Below are 14,353 nucleotides of genomic sequence, written 5' to 3'. Positions count from 1 at the left end.
TTACTAATAAAATATTCTAACCTTAGCCTGTGGTCGATAGTTGATTTCAAGTTGTTCATGCTCTACTCAAATGTGTTGGTTCTTGTTTTGATGCCAGCTTCTCTCGCGATCCGCTAGGATAAGCTCACGTTAGTGTAGTGTAATCATAATGGTAGCGGACGTGACTCGTGGTATTTATTTAGTTAGTTGAATTGGAGGAATGGCTGCGATGCTTTCTCAGTACAGTACATCGGGATTCTGTAAGTGACTTTCGCGTGCTGTTTACGCAAAGCGCTGTACCATGTCGTGTTCGCGGCGTCTTTATCCTACTTTTTGTTCCAAGCGAGTCGTACTTGTTAGCACGCGATTGTCACTCCTAGGATTACAGCAGCCCTTCATTGTGTATTTTCTATGCATCGATCAATTTCAGACAAGGCTCCGGTGTCCAAGGGGCTGCTAGGTTCGATATTTCTCACATCATGTGCGCTCCACACACCAATACTCGCCCAGGTCAGGCACTACGTCCTGTACGACATCTCGGACATCGTTGACAGGGGAGAGGTGAGCTGTCATTGTTATTCTATCACAAGTAGACATCGCGTTCGTGTCACTGCCTGGCGACATCAGTTCGTTAAATGTGTGTCTCTGTGCGTCGCGTCGGCTAATGACATTGCTCCTCTTTTTGTTGCTTTCTAGTTTTGGAGGCTAGTCACGTCAAAAGTGTGCTTTCTCGACACTAAAGACTTGGTGTGCGGGTCGCTCCTTATCTACTATTTCCGGGTATTTGAACGACGCTATGGCTCACAAAAGTTTGCGGTAAGTACGGCGACTGCCGCCGAGTAGCACTGCCGCCGGTGTTCAGCAACCAACTTTGTTTGGCACCTAAGTTTGATGTTCTCATTCCAGTCTTTCCTCTTGGCTGCATCGGCAGTGGCCACACTTTTGGAGCTTGCATCTATATACACGCTGAGACATTTCGAGGTCCCACTGTCAACGTTTCCCAGTGGACCGTAAGTGCACTGCTTCTCCTGTTCCACACATATTGCATGCGGTATTTTTTACCATTCCATAAGTGTGCATACACGAGCCAGAAGTGTGAGCACCCTCGTGCCGTACAATATCTTAAATAAAGGCAAACATGTTCTGCCTCTGCTCAGAGAATAACCGCTTGGCACTACTAGCAGTAATGCATATCTGGTTATGTACATCTGTGTTTGCTGAGACATTGTTTAATGTGAACAAAATTTGAAGTTGACCTTGAGTGGCTACGTGGCGTTAACATTGCTGAAGGGATCGGCATTGTTCCTCTAGATTTGCCAGTGCATATTTCTAATGGTACTACATACAAACATGCACGCATACATACATGCATGCATACCGTACATATTCACGTGCAGCCCATAATATGCATTACTGTAGAACATGATGATGTTGCTTTGCTGATGCATGCGATTACATATTGTGCTCTAGAATATTTCATTTTCCATTCCGGCTGCGTGGCCACATTTCGATCGAGACAAAATCTAAAGCTCTCATGCATGTAAATTTAGGTGCGCAAACCCCAGGTGGTAAAAATTATTCATAGCCCTTCACTACAACGTCCATCATAACCCACTGTGCAGTTTTGGGATGTTGAATCTTGTAATTTAATTTAATGATTTTTCATTCAGATGGCAATTTTAGTATTTGCCTTATCTGCTTACATTACTGCTCTTCGATAAAGATCTAGAAGAAAAGCGGGACGAAAAAAGTTCAACTGCAAAGGTGCATCATCTTGCTGCCTCTCCATTTTGGGATGCTAAAAATATTCAAAATATCATGCAAAACCAAACATTTGCGCATTGCATGTACATATGAGCAATGTATAATGTTTATTCCATATATTTTTTAGCAATATCTGATTGCAAATTATAAAATTCTTATCTAAATATTACGCTGCAAGAAAGGATGCATTTGCAGGCACCTGAACTAGATGGCATCGCCATACTGAGGGAGGCTTGCGATTGCGTTCATTGCATGTCTCGTCTGAATTGCGTCTCATCATCTGGGAATGCGCGCCTTCGCAGAGTATCAATATGGCAATGCCCTTGCGCATCCTGATTTTAGTGCACGGGTGCTATAGGGAGCTTTTCCTCTAGAGTTGGTTATATCAGCTATGATAATGATCATGAGCATAGCTGACTGTACATGTGGCCAACCTTTGCTGTCTGGTTTCTTGCAGCTATGCGTTGGTGTTTTCACTTTTTGTGAACTACCTGCTCGATATCCCACGAGTAGCCCAGTCACATGTGCTGGGCATCCCTGTCACAGGGAAAACGCTCACATACTTGCTCGGGCTACAGGTGCGTCATTTACATAATTTTCAATGCATGTTTATCACAGGTGTAATACACATCATGCAGCATTTTTAGCATAAATTTTGAATTTTCTGTATATGCACCACACCATAAAAGCACCTTCCCGCAAAAGCGTTTATGTAAACCTCTCACTTCAAGAGTCCATGCAACAGATTTTTAATGCCTCTGTGTTTGCTCTTCATTCTTTCTTAGCATCAGAGTTAAAGAGAAAGAAGCTATGGTAAACAATGTATGCAAACGTAAATTATCAAATTCAAAATCAGCATGAGGTAGAAGGTGGATTATTGATCAAAGTGAGCAACAGCATAAATAGGTATTCAGCATCTCATGTGGCCTGTGATAAACCTTTTCATCCTAGGTCATTTGTTCTTAGGTAGAGCTCCTAATTAAAATTGGTGTAAAACATAATTTGGTTGTTTTTGCACAGGACTCTCAATGCCACACAAACATAGCATTGCATTTTTCTCCAGTCATCATAGTTGACTCTGTGACGTTTCCTATGTACTAAACCACCACAGTGCAACATTGATATCAGTGCCGCAAACGATGCTATTTGGTTGTGTTGCAGGACTCCTTAACTTAAGCACTTTGAGTGTTATTACATGTGAACCGGTTAATGTGCATCTGTGAACCCGTCAACACCTTTTGTAGTACTCGCTTTTCCTTCCCCTCCTCACTTGATAGGATTGTTGGGAAAGGCAGTTTCGAGTGCATTTGTCAAGTGCTGTGTGACAACAGTGTGCAAGGGAATGCATGAAGTGCATTTTATTCACTTTGTACCAGTCCCCTACATCATACTGCACGCCTTTTGCTTTCGCAGGTACTTAGCACTTCCAAGGAGACAGCAGTGTGTGGGCTGTGTTCGTTGGTGAGTGGATCACAGACTTCGTTCTGTGGCAACTTACGTTCGCTGTTTTTGTGCGTAAAGATCTAGTCCTGCAAAGCTCATAACTAGAAATCGGATTATTGGCAAATGCCGATTTCTTCCCATGCGTTGCAATTGCACCCTTTTGGTGCATGAGCACAAATAATGGGTTAAGAAGTTGTTTAGCACTGGATATATGGTACCTATAGATGCCTATTTCGGTTGTTTGCTCCTGTGTATGCCTATTTTTGCTTTTTTGCACCTGAAAAGTCTTTTTGCAGGGCGGCTCATTGTGTTTCGGAAGCACATTCTTCTTTCAGTAAGACTTACAAGCATTGGCAGATGCTGTTACTAACGGCAATGCACCTGGCAGTGGGATCTGGCAAATAAGGGCTTGCGTGGTAGTGTTTAATGGCTGTTAAAATTGCCTATGCAGCTGCAGACAGCCACCAGTTTCACTGCTGTACAGTGCAAGGACTGTCAAGTCATAATGCCCTATGTGGCATTGGTGACAAAGATTTGTGCATAGCATGTAAAAATGTGGAAGATGTCACTCAGCTTATTTTTGTTAGAATGTCGCTGTATCCATCCAGAACACATGGATGTGGTTAGCGTGCCTGAGTCCTTGGGCGTTAAGGACAGCAGGAGATGCATAAGTGGCATCTGAGGTGGAGGCAATGGCTAAAGGATTAGTGGCAGAAAAGAACACACAGTGAAGATGTAAAGTTTTAAAATTAATTTATAGCCTGGCATAGAGATCTTAAAGATTGGGTGTTTTGTTACCATGAACTGCATATGTTATAAAAGTGAGGAAAAGAGGCCCAGGAGGAAGGGAAGAACCTTGGTGATGCATGTCACCACTCCATTTCAATAGGGACCCTGTTATCATCCATCCATACACATTGTTGTGAGGCAAAACAGGTTCCCAGCTTGACAAGTGCATATGGGGGTATCCTGCAGATGGCCGGAGTGATATGCCGCTGGAACCTGCTTTGGGTAAGCTCAATAGTGCGGGTGCCCAGCTGGATAGCCCGACTGTGTGGAGCGACAATCGGGAGGCTGATGCGTTCCTCACCGCCTCGGGAGGAGCCCTTCATGGGAGCCACCCTTGAAATCCAAAGGCAGCAGCAGGCCGAGATGCTCGAGCGGCAGCTGCTCCTGCAGCACGCAAGAGGTTCCCGGACGCCACCTCACCTCGCCGCTGCTGCCATGGGCATAGTGGGTTGCTCATGTTTGTTCATGTGTATCTATGTAGCATGCCTTACAGGCCCATTAAAGGGACACTAAAGGTAAATACAAAGTCGATGTGGACTGTTTATACACCATTCCAGAAACCTTGCTTGTTTTGTACCAAGAATATTAGAAAATGGCATCTGATAGGTCCGAATAGCTTTATCGCAGTTCAAATCTAAATCCCCCGCCACCCAACCAGGGAGTGGTGATGTTGCATATGCCATCACTGCCCTTTGCTGCCGTCGGTGAGTAAAACAGCGGCTGACAGAAGGCGGTGCAGTTTTTTGTACAAAACGCAAACACGCGGGTGGAGAAACCGAACTAAGACAGTGCAGTGCAGTTGCCACTGCAGCTGCTTTTGAGCAACTGGCGTGGACCATTCGGGCATTACGCAACATCATATGGAAGTGTAATTCTATGCCGCTTGCATTTTGCGTGAGTTTCGCGAGCCAGCACAACCAGCGCAGCACTATGTGGTAACGAAACTACTGAAACGCGCAAGTGCAGGCGGCGCAGAATCGAGCGAAAATGAAACCTCTCAGCTGCCCACGTCGTTGTCAAGGGTAATGTCAATAAGTTTGTTTTTCTAAAATTGAAATGGAGCTGGACAAGTAGTGTTTTCTTTTGTCTTATAATGCAATCAATGATGTTTTTATAACGAGCAGCTGAGTACTAGTGGCAGAAGTTAAATGAGGAGTGCCTTCGTCATCAGGCAAGTACTTGAACGTCCTGTGAGAGTCTAATTGTGTCCTGCATTTACCTCGATTTCTCAATTACTAGGGCTCTGTTCGCAATAATATTGACACCTTAGAGAGATTCTCGAGCACTAATCTATCACTTTGGCTTGACATATTATTTGCCTTTAGTGTCCCTTCAAAGGCCATTGTCATACCTGCCAACTCCTGCATGTTTGGTAGTGTTTAGGAATTTTGTCTCATTTTACAATTTCGTGAATGCTGAGTCAAGCTTTATGAAAAATAAATTCTGTTCACGGAAAAGCTTTAAAGGGGTTGAAATACGGGGCAGTACAATGTTTGCAAGAAAATGCATGCAATAAAGAAATCAGGATGGCATGTGCAACACCCTCTGCTGTAAGCACAGGACACCACCTACCGGAGTGACACTTGCTTCGAAGAGGATTACTCCGACCAGTTCCTAAAGAAGGCAAAATTGGCTACAGGGCACTGTGACCTAAAGACAATGTGTTGCTTGTCGGTCACTGCTGTTTCCAGTTTCCTGCTGCTTGTGTGTTGTTTCTAGAGGTAAATAACCGTTATTGAAGTACCTAAATATCTCGGAAAAGGTGTGTGTTCAAAGCCGGCAAAGAAATATCACTCTGGTGGTACTAAACATGAGAATCTGGTCTTGAATGTGAAAAGAAAAGGGCTCAGGAATAATAATGGCACTGTCTAGATCTTCAAAATGCATTATTTTGCTCATGTCATTGCTAATCCTATATGTCCCAAATTGTCAAGCTATCAAGAACTTCATTGTCCATCTTGTTTTACATTCTTCTTCCGAGTCCATGGTCACTATTGTTCACAGAAGACTAGCAGAGACTTATTTCAGCTGTTGATCTTTTTTGCCGTGGCATCCAGAGCCGACAGCAGATGGCACAAGGCTATGCAGAGCGGCTTGTTCCCAGCTTGGATGACAGTGAAGCCTGGAATAATATGATGAATACAGAAGCTTATGGTAACTTTTTCTTTCTTATTCATCATAATGTTAAATATCTCGTCCTTGCTTGTTTTATTTCTGGGCCAGCTATACTTCTGTTCATAGCTAAGGTGGGGAAGCTTGCCGTCGATGGGGCCACATTGCTGTTCGTGCTGTTTGGCACACTCAGATATACCTCATGCTTTCACTCTAACCGAGACAAATTACTTTTCTCTTGTGTTGTGCTTTGTAGACATTTTGTAAGTGCATATTGCCTATCTTTCTCTTAGTTTGAATGGTGTCTGTTCTATTTGAGGGTGTATGCCATATCAATTTTTTTTTTCATTCCTGTATGTTTTATTTCCTATTTCCAGTAGTTTTCTGACTGTAAACAGGGTTTCTTTTTTTTTCTAATATTATTAAGTTCCTGCTCCTTTATTTTGGCCCTGTGTTGGGTCTGCAGTATGCTATGCTATTATGAACAAATAAATTAGCGAACTTTGCAATGCCCTCTCCTATGGTGTATAATTTTGCATCTGTTGAAATGCTAGTGACCACAAGGTTATTGAAGTACAGCTGAGTACATTGAGCTGCGTAGCTCTGCTGCATGGCTAGTGTAGAATACACAGCTTCATAGACTATGCTGTAAATTTGATCATGGCTGTGGTGCACTGTTGGAAACTTGCTACAGTTAGTTTGTGAACTTCAGTGCTTCGTGTTTGCAAGTTATGCCTGTCTCAGAACTAGTAGGCTGGTGTGTTTGTTAAATCAGACCTTCGAGGTAGCTGCATGCTTCTAAAACATTTATTTTGTTCCTACTTTGTTCAAATGCAGAAAACCGAAGCAACATACCAAATGGTCACTCTACAGAGGAGCAGGTATGCTGGCTGGAGCACTTTTATTCTTCTTTTTTTGACTGCCTTGCATGTGTCACATGCCCTGGGACAAAACTTCATTGAAGATGTAATGAAACATGCAGCACATTTTTGCTTGCAATTTGTGCTTATCATCAGCACAGCAACGGTTTTAGCCTAGCTGGCACATTTTGTACCACCTTTATTCATTTATACACTATCTAAAAGAACAATGCATCTGTTGCATGCATTGCTTGCATGAACAATGCAAGCGCATTGACAATTCATTGGATAATAGGTGTCCCGAGGTGCACACTTCTTTTGAAATCCTGCAGTACAGTGTGAAGCATGATGAGATGGCTGCGCCTTGTGGCAAGTAGTCGGAGACAGCTTTCAATGTTGTCGCTAATCATAAATGGTGGTGATATCTTCATGTTCAGATTTTGTTACCATATTTTCTGGACTATAGAAGTTTAAAGCTATAAATTTTGTGAAGTGCCAAGTCTACAAGATTTAATTTTTGAGGAACTGAAACGGCGCTTGAAGAATCCGAGACGAGATTGCGCCTGCTCAATTTTCCTATGCTATATCGCATAGCGAAATCAGCTCTGCAGTGGTCTTTGCTGCACGCAAGCAGTATTTCCAGCTCATACTGGCAGCTTGTGATATGCAAGGGAATGCTGCTCGCAGTAGTTGAAGAGACTACATTTTAGTGTTCAGATTTGTGAACACGTGTGCAAAACCTTGTTGCAAACTGCACAGTGCAGCTTAGTCGGCACATACCCAGTTACTCAAGTTGGCGCTAGGGAGGTTCATTGAATCGCAGTGCATACCTAGTGTCACATACCCAGTGACTTAGGTTGGTCCGACGGTTGGTTTCAAACCGAGTTCCCTCAGCACAGCAGCCAAATAAATGCTCTACCCATTAGACCATAGACCAGCCAGTGACCAAAGTGTGCAGGAAAATGGTTAAAGACATAGTTAAATGTACAGCCAGCCTCTGGAAAGTACAGGAAGCACCCTAAATATGTTAATAACATTAAAAACTTTCCATTAAATCTTTCATTACCATGCCTATTCGAATTGATCACCGATGATCGATGCTTTAGATTGCCAATTTTGACATGTTGGAGCCGTTTCTTATCCACTTAAGGTCGTCCAATAGTTAGTACAGGCACTGAACTTTCAGAATCAGTTTAAACTTTCGCACTCCGGCGACGTCGTGATTTTTGACAGACCTCTTTGCAAACTAAGGTGCATATGTTGTAGCAAATGTCGCCTTCTGCCATGCTCAAGAAAAAAGCATGCCGCACACGATTACGCTGCACTAGCATCAAAATTTTGTAGTCAAATGACTCCCAGCAAGTCAAGAATTAAATTATATCACCAGCTTTGCCGTCCGACAGTGCGCGGCAGTGATAATTAACTGGAAATGACTCCAGCTATTCACCAGTGAGCTTTGCTTTGGAGTCCGAGTCGTTTTATTCTACCAAAATGTATTTCTGAAGGTCTGCCGGATTTCCAACATGTGGACCTGGCATTTTCAACCAGCTTCCAAGAGTTTTGGTTTCGCATCTCTTATAAAATCCAGGCAAGGGGCGCTGCCAGTGTCACTGCGCCCTTATCGAAAGTTGCTCCCATGGCGTCGTCCCGTATGGCTGCATTGCGAGAAAAGCATTGTACTCGAAACTGTGCTGCACCTGCACTTCAATTTAGTGATGTGGACTTGAGTTATTATTCCGAAGATTACAGCAAAGCAGATTCAAGCTCTTATGGTGACAATGTTTTGTGTCAGCGTGGGACATCCGCAGCTGTTCACCATCGAATTTCCTTTACAGTCTTGAGCGGCCTGCTTCCTTGTGCGGGCTTATCTGCCGATCTTTTTTCACGACCTGAGAGCTCTATTGATTATCTTCAAAGTGCATACTTCGCTTAGTTATGATGTGCTACCATCGGCAGCAAAGAGACTTCCTTTCACACCAAGAAGGCCGCTCGTAGCACGTCTTGGCCCAGCACTACAGATCAGCGCAAGAGTTTACAGCGGCATGGGATTTGTTTCTTCTCTGCAGAGGTGATAAAGATAGTCTGCAAGAATGCAAGCAGATATGCTTGAATGCATAATCTTGTAGTTCCCCAGCTACACTGAGAGCGATCGGTCCTGGAAGAGGTGCACGACTCTGTACGAACTGGTGAAGTACATTCCTTGGACTTCTCATCGGACCATCCTCGAAACATGCCAAAAAAACAGAACTGCAATGTGTGTTACGAAGACCGCAAAGCTAAACATAAACCAGACATATTGTGGGAAAAGTGCAGAGCGCACCTATGCTTCACAAGATCCAGGAACTGCTTCACTGCATGGCATAAGCAATGAAGTGATCTTAGTTTCTGTTTTGTATCCAAAGAATGGTGGTGTACTGAGCACTTATATTTCCAGACACTATTCCTGGGTTATTTATCTTTGAAATGTATATACTGAATTTCCTTTGATATTAATGTTTTAGTAGATATCATGTTTCTTTATTACTTTTATCAACTGGAAGCAAAAATGGTGCTTTCTATAATTTTTATGTTTTACCTAATAAACTTCATTGTTTGGCAACATATATTTTTGGAAAAAGCATTTCACTATGCACTATATGCTATTCTGCAATGTGCACTGGAATATTATTTGTAGTGGTAAGTAATTTTTTTCCGAGATCTATAAAAGAACCACCATATTCTCGCGGTAACAAAAGAGTTAAGCTCAAATTCGCCTCAGTGGACTAAAGACTGAGTGGGGACTATAGTCCTGAAGAAAATACACTACGCCCTTACAGCTAATAGTGGGGATACACTTCTACATGCTTCGGGTACCTGAACCTCCGCATGTGGTGAGTGTGTTAGGACTCATGTAGCATACTTCTCGCACCACTGCACATGGCCTGCTTGTGTATGCAAGGGAACGCTTTGTTTACTCCGAAATTATCACTTCTCGTGTCAGAATTGGATTTTTGACCACACCATAAGTATGCACACTTGCCACTGCATCACTTCTTTCCGTTTTTGTCTAACCCAAGTGTGCACCCTTGCATTATTGCATTCATGTGACTCTATATGAAGTGACAGTGTGAGGTTTTTGGTCATGTCATTATGTCCATATTTCTAGTGAGATCTATTGCTAGCTAATAATACTGCTGTGAGAACTTCTAAGCATGAAAAGCCAACTTAGCGAAGCGTTTGGCTGCTGGTACAAATTGCAAATTCAAAGTTCAGCTTTACCACTTCTGTGGCTCTGCTAGCAGGCTCGGCTCTTATCAAGGATACAATATTTCGGTATTTCAGTTCTTGTTTCATACAAGCACTTTTTTTTTTATAACAGGTGCAGACACTTGTGGACATGGGCTTCGAGCGGCAGAACGTGGTCAGGGCCTTGAGGAACTCAAACAATGACGTGCATCTGGCCACCACATTGCTCCTGAATGAGAGCTGAGACTGGCATTTATCGAGAGTTGTATTATAGACACAGCACGGACTGTGCAATGACAGAGCGGCGCTGTGTGCAATAAAATACATTTTGTGGTTTGTTTACCCCAGCACTCTATGTCGCCTAGGCGTGTGGCGCAGCACCTGGGATCACGGATGGACAGTCTAGTCACAAACAGGTAATGCACAACACTGGTTGACGCAGCGCTCCTTGCAGTGGTTTTCATAGATTACTTAGCCGCCATTTTTGCAACTGCTTATTGCGATGCCATTCACCTAAAAAGCAGATCATGAAGCTCGTTTCACACGGTGTGATTTCAGTTGTGCTTTTGGCCATGCAAATGTACCCTGGACCCATTTGTTAGTGTGGCTTTTCTATGTTCTGGTAGTAGTAACGAGCTGTTCGACCTGCCTATGATATTGCTCGAGTAACTTGAATGCAGTTTGTATGTTGTCACAGGTGATCTAATGATTCAATGTGACCTGCCTGCTTTTTTGGGGTTTAATACTAGGTTTACACGTTCTTACAGTGCTTTAAGTTTTTATAACTAAAGCAAACTCAATAACTTCACTTGAATCTATTTTCCGTTATAGGCACTTTGCCAGCATAAAAGTTGCATCTCAGTGGTTCTTTGTAGAACAGGCTTTAGGGTTCGATTCAGTACGTGGATGGTGCATAGGTCACATCACTTTCTTTGTATGCAGAGTAACAGCTACAGTGGAACCTCGTTGATGCAATCTTCACGAGAACCGGAAAATGAAATGTATCATCCAAAGCAAGCTCTGAAAATTATGCAAATAAGCGTACTCGGTGACAAACTCGAAATCGAATGTTCCTGTGGTGTCGAGTGATACTGCTCCGGATAGCGCATGGGGCACAGCATCGCTCCATGCCCCACGAACCGCAGCCAACGCACTTCTGTTTTTCTTTTTTTTTTTTAAAGTTTGTTTTAGAGCGCAGCTCAGGCGCCCGTTCCTGTAGCGAGCGCCGGCGTAGCAGCAAAGGATGAAAAGGCGAACGCGGAGCGCAACGGGGGATGAAAGACTCGAGGAGTTCAAGGAGGAGCGTACAGTGGAACCATGAGGCGGAAAGTGGAGGAGGAGGGTATGGCGAAAGAGGAGAAAAGCGTAGTGCGGCGACCACGGCTACGAGATGGCACCAGAGTAGTGCGCGTCATCTGGGAGGTCTGTGGCAGCTGCTGTGAATCGCGCCCACGCGCTGCCTCCCGCGATCTCTCGCTGCAAACTTGGCTCCGTTTGCAACGCGCCACGCGAGACAGATTGTCCGCACCAGCCAATACATCGCGAAATGAAAACGCTTGTAGAGCTGCCTCAGATTTTGCATTAGTGAGTAATCGTCGGTGATTTTAGGAGGAGCGAACACTTTATTTAGTAACGTTGAAATAGCTCATCAATTCGCGCTGAACTTTCTTCTTTTCAATGTCCATGAAGTGCTGGAAGTTGAAAAAGAAGCCACTGTTTCGTTACTCAACTTAGCAGGGGCGCACCACCAGTCCTCGTGGCCGCACCGCCGCAACAGCGTCTTACCGCCGCCGGCGCGCCGCGTTCGTTTTCCCGGTTTTCGTGTTTTATTAGCGTGGGAAAATATCTACCCAGCGGTCGATTTAGGAAACACTGGCCTCCTTGAAGACGTTGGGTTCAGCGAGAGCAAGGGGAAAGTAAACATGTCCGCAATAGAGATTAGCAAGAGGCGATTGGAAGATTGGTGGAAGGATAGTAGGGAAACGACAAACAACGGAGGCGTACAAAAACAAAGTTCACAATATGGGTTCAGAAACTTTGGTTATGAGCATTCATCGTGGGCTTTTTTTTCCCTTTTCTTTTACTCTTTTTTTTTTAACATAGGTAGGACATTGGGCAATAAAATAACAAGAACTTGGTGGCTTAACCCACGGCCCCGTTCCAAAGGGGACGCTCATAACATCCGTCCATCGATTAATCCAGTAGGATGCTTCGATATCCTCCTCGCCTGCCACTCCGTAGCGGGGGAGGGGGTGTCCATTGAGGCACCCTATTTTTCACTAGGTTATCTCGATGAGAGCGCTCTCCTCTCATTGAGGCGTCTTATCTACTCGAATAAGGGGATCATTGCGCGCCTTCCCCCTCCCCGCTATTTCTCGGTAGTAGGTGCCTCGATGCGCTCTCTCTCCAACGGAACCGGAGAAGTGGTGCACATTAAAGGGCCCCTCACCAGGTCTGGTCATTTTGAGCTGACAAGCGCAGAGCATACAACGCGCAATAACGATCATGCCTGCAAAGTATTACATCGGTACTCGCCGCGGAAAGACCTGAAATTTCAAACCAAACGTCGTTTTCCCTTCTCCTCGCGGCCGCCACGCTCCAATCTGGAGGATGACGTACACGTGCTAGTGCGCCTACGTACACGTGTTTGCGCTGTGACGTCGCTCGTGATGACGTGACTTCGAGAATTATTCAAGGCGACATCCGTTCTTTGTGTAATATGTTGCTTGAATAGACGAATTAAAGCTTAGAGAAATAATAAGACACACAACCCGAATCTCTACATATCTTTGTTTTACTTCGCACTGCAGCAAGAGAGATGTACTACCGTTTCGTCTGCTTGTTCCCGCGTCGTGCAACCGGATGCGCAGACAGCGAAACTATGTCATTTTCTACCGTGTTCCAGCGCGGGATCATGTTCTGTGATCCGCTTGTGTCTGCTTCAGTATTCGTGTAGCACTGACTTATACCGCTAGTCAGGTGTCCCCGTGCGCAGCGCGCAAAATCGTGCCCTGCGCGGAAACGAGACGATCACAACAGCGCGCGCGCGACAGAGAAAGTGCGCCGCGCCACAAAAAAAGAAGAAAAAAAAGGAGAACAAAAAACATGAAGGCGGGGCCCGTGACGCATGCATCACGCGATCCTCGCGCTCCGGTATGGGAGAATGCAGGGAATGAATTTCGCTTGCGGAGGCTAGACGAGGCAAGTGGAGAGAGTGTCTCGCTTAGCAGTGTAGCTCGCCTCCTGAAATCATGGGTTGCGGCACTGAAATATTTCTATCTCGGCTATTAATAAGCCGACTTGAAAAAATTCTGCGGCAGAGCGCTCCCTAGAGGGCACATAACAACTTCCAGTGAATAGCCAAAATTTGCTACGGGGCCTGGTAAGGGACCCTTTTAGACACCTTATTTCTCTGTAAGGTACGCGCCTCGATAGCAGCGCCGCCGATAAGCATGCGTGGGCTGCACGTTCGTCTTCGTAGTTCGCTGCACGTCTCTTGTCGATAAGCGCCGTTTCGTCCTGCGTGGTTTAAAATCAGATTGTCGGAGAGGTATCCGGACCCCGTGAAGCAAACGAGCGAAAAAAAGAAAAGAATAAGCGCCGATGCGTAGCCATCGTAACGCTGCCATGACGTCTTGATCACGCTGCCGTCGCGTCGTCGCGCTCTCATGCCACGCCGTCTATACACCAAACATGGAGACGATCATTTGTACCGCCATCATCCAACATTATTATCCAGGCTATAACATGCGTCAGAAGTATTGTTTGTATGTACATTTGATTTCCGGAAGAAGGCAGCTATTCGCTCCCTTTGACAATCATCTTTGACGGTTTCTGCAGCAATATTCTTTTTTTTTTCATTTCTCTATGCCTGAAATTATGAAAGTGGTTATTGCTGGAAATATCTGGCCCAAGACACACACACACACACACACACACACACACACACACACACACACACACACACACATACTGTGACACACAGTGTTTCTTTGATAATGCACATTTTTATTTGCATTGCGGATAAGTTGCTACATTGTAACACACGTAACACATACATGTATTTGTGATGTCTTTCGATGCCTGCTTTTACAGGTGGTATTCATCAGCTCGTGCATAACGTGCGCCATAAAACATCAGTTGCTCAGTCTCCACATTGCGCCGGAGCTCTCGAGTGACCG

General features: G+C 44.6%; 1 protein-coding gene across 1 annotated transcript; it reads left to right on the top strand.

Annotated features, from left to right (window-relative positions):
- Positions 1-83: 83 nt before the first annotated feature.
- Positions 84-10,514, top strand: LOC142572760 (ubiquitin-associated domain-containing protein 2-like). The gene is made up of 10 exons (XM_075682097.1): positions 84-239; positions 410-540; positions 676-795; positions 886-989; positions 2,201-2,321; positions 3,157-3,204; positions 4,162-4,419; positions 6,033-6,129; positions 6,925-6,968; positions 10,306-10,514. The coding sequence occupies exons 1-10, from the start codon at positions 200-202 to the stop codon at positions 10,414-10,416; spliced, it is 1,074 nt and encodes a 357-aa protein (XP_075538212.1). The 5' UTR covers positions 84-199; the 3' UTR covers positions 10,417-10,514.
- The last annotated feature ends 3,839 nt before the right edge of the window (positions 10,515-14,353 follow it).

The sequence above is a fragment of the Dermacentor variabilis genome, chromosome 2 (assembly GCF_050947875.1).
Source record: "Dermacentor variabilis isolate Ectoservices chromosome 2, ASM5094787v1, whole genome shotgun sequence".
In the NCBI taxonomy this organism is placed as follows: Eukaryota; Metazoa; Arthropoda; class Arachnida; order Ixodida; family Ixodidae; genus Dermacentor; species Dermacentor variabilis.
The sequence above is the reverse complement of the archived record's forward strand: the minus strand, read 5'-3'. Positions and strand labels throughout refer to the sequence as shown.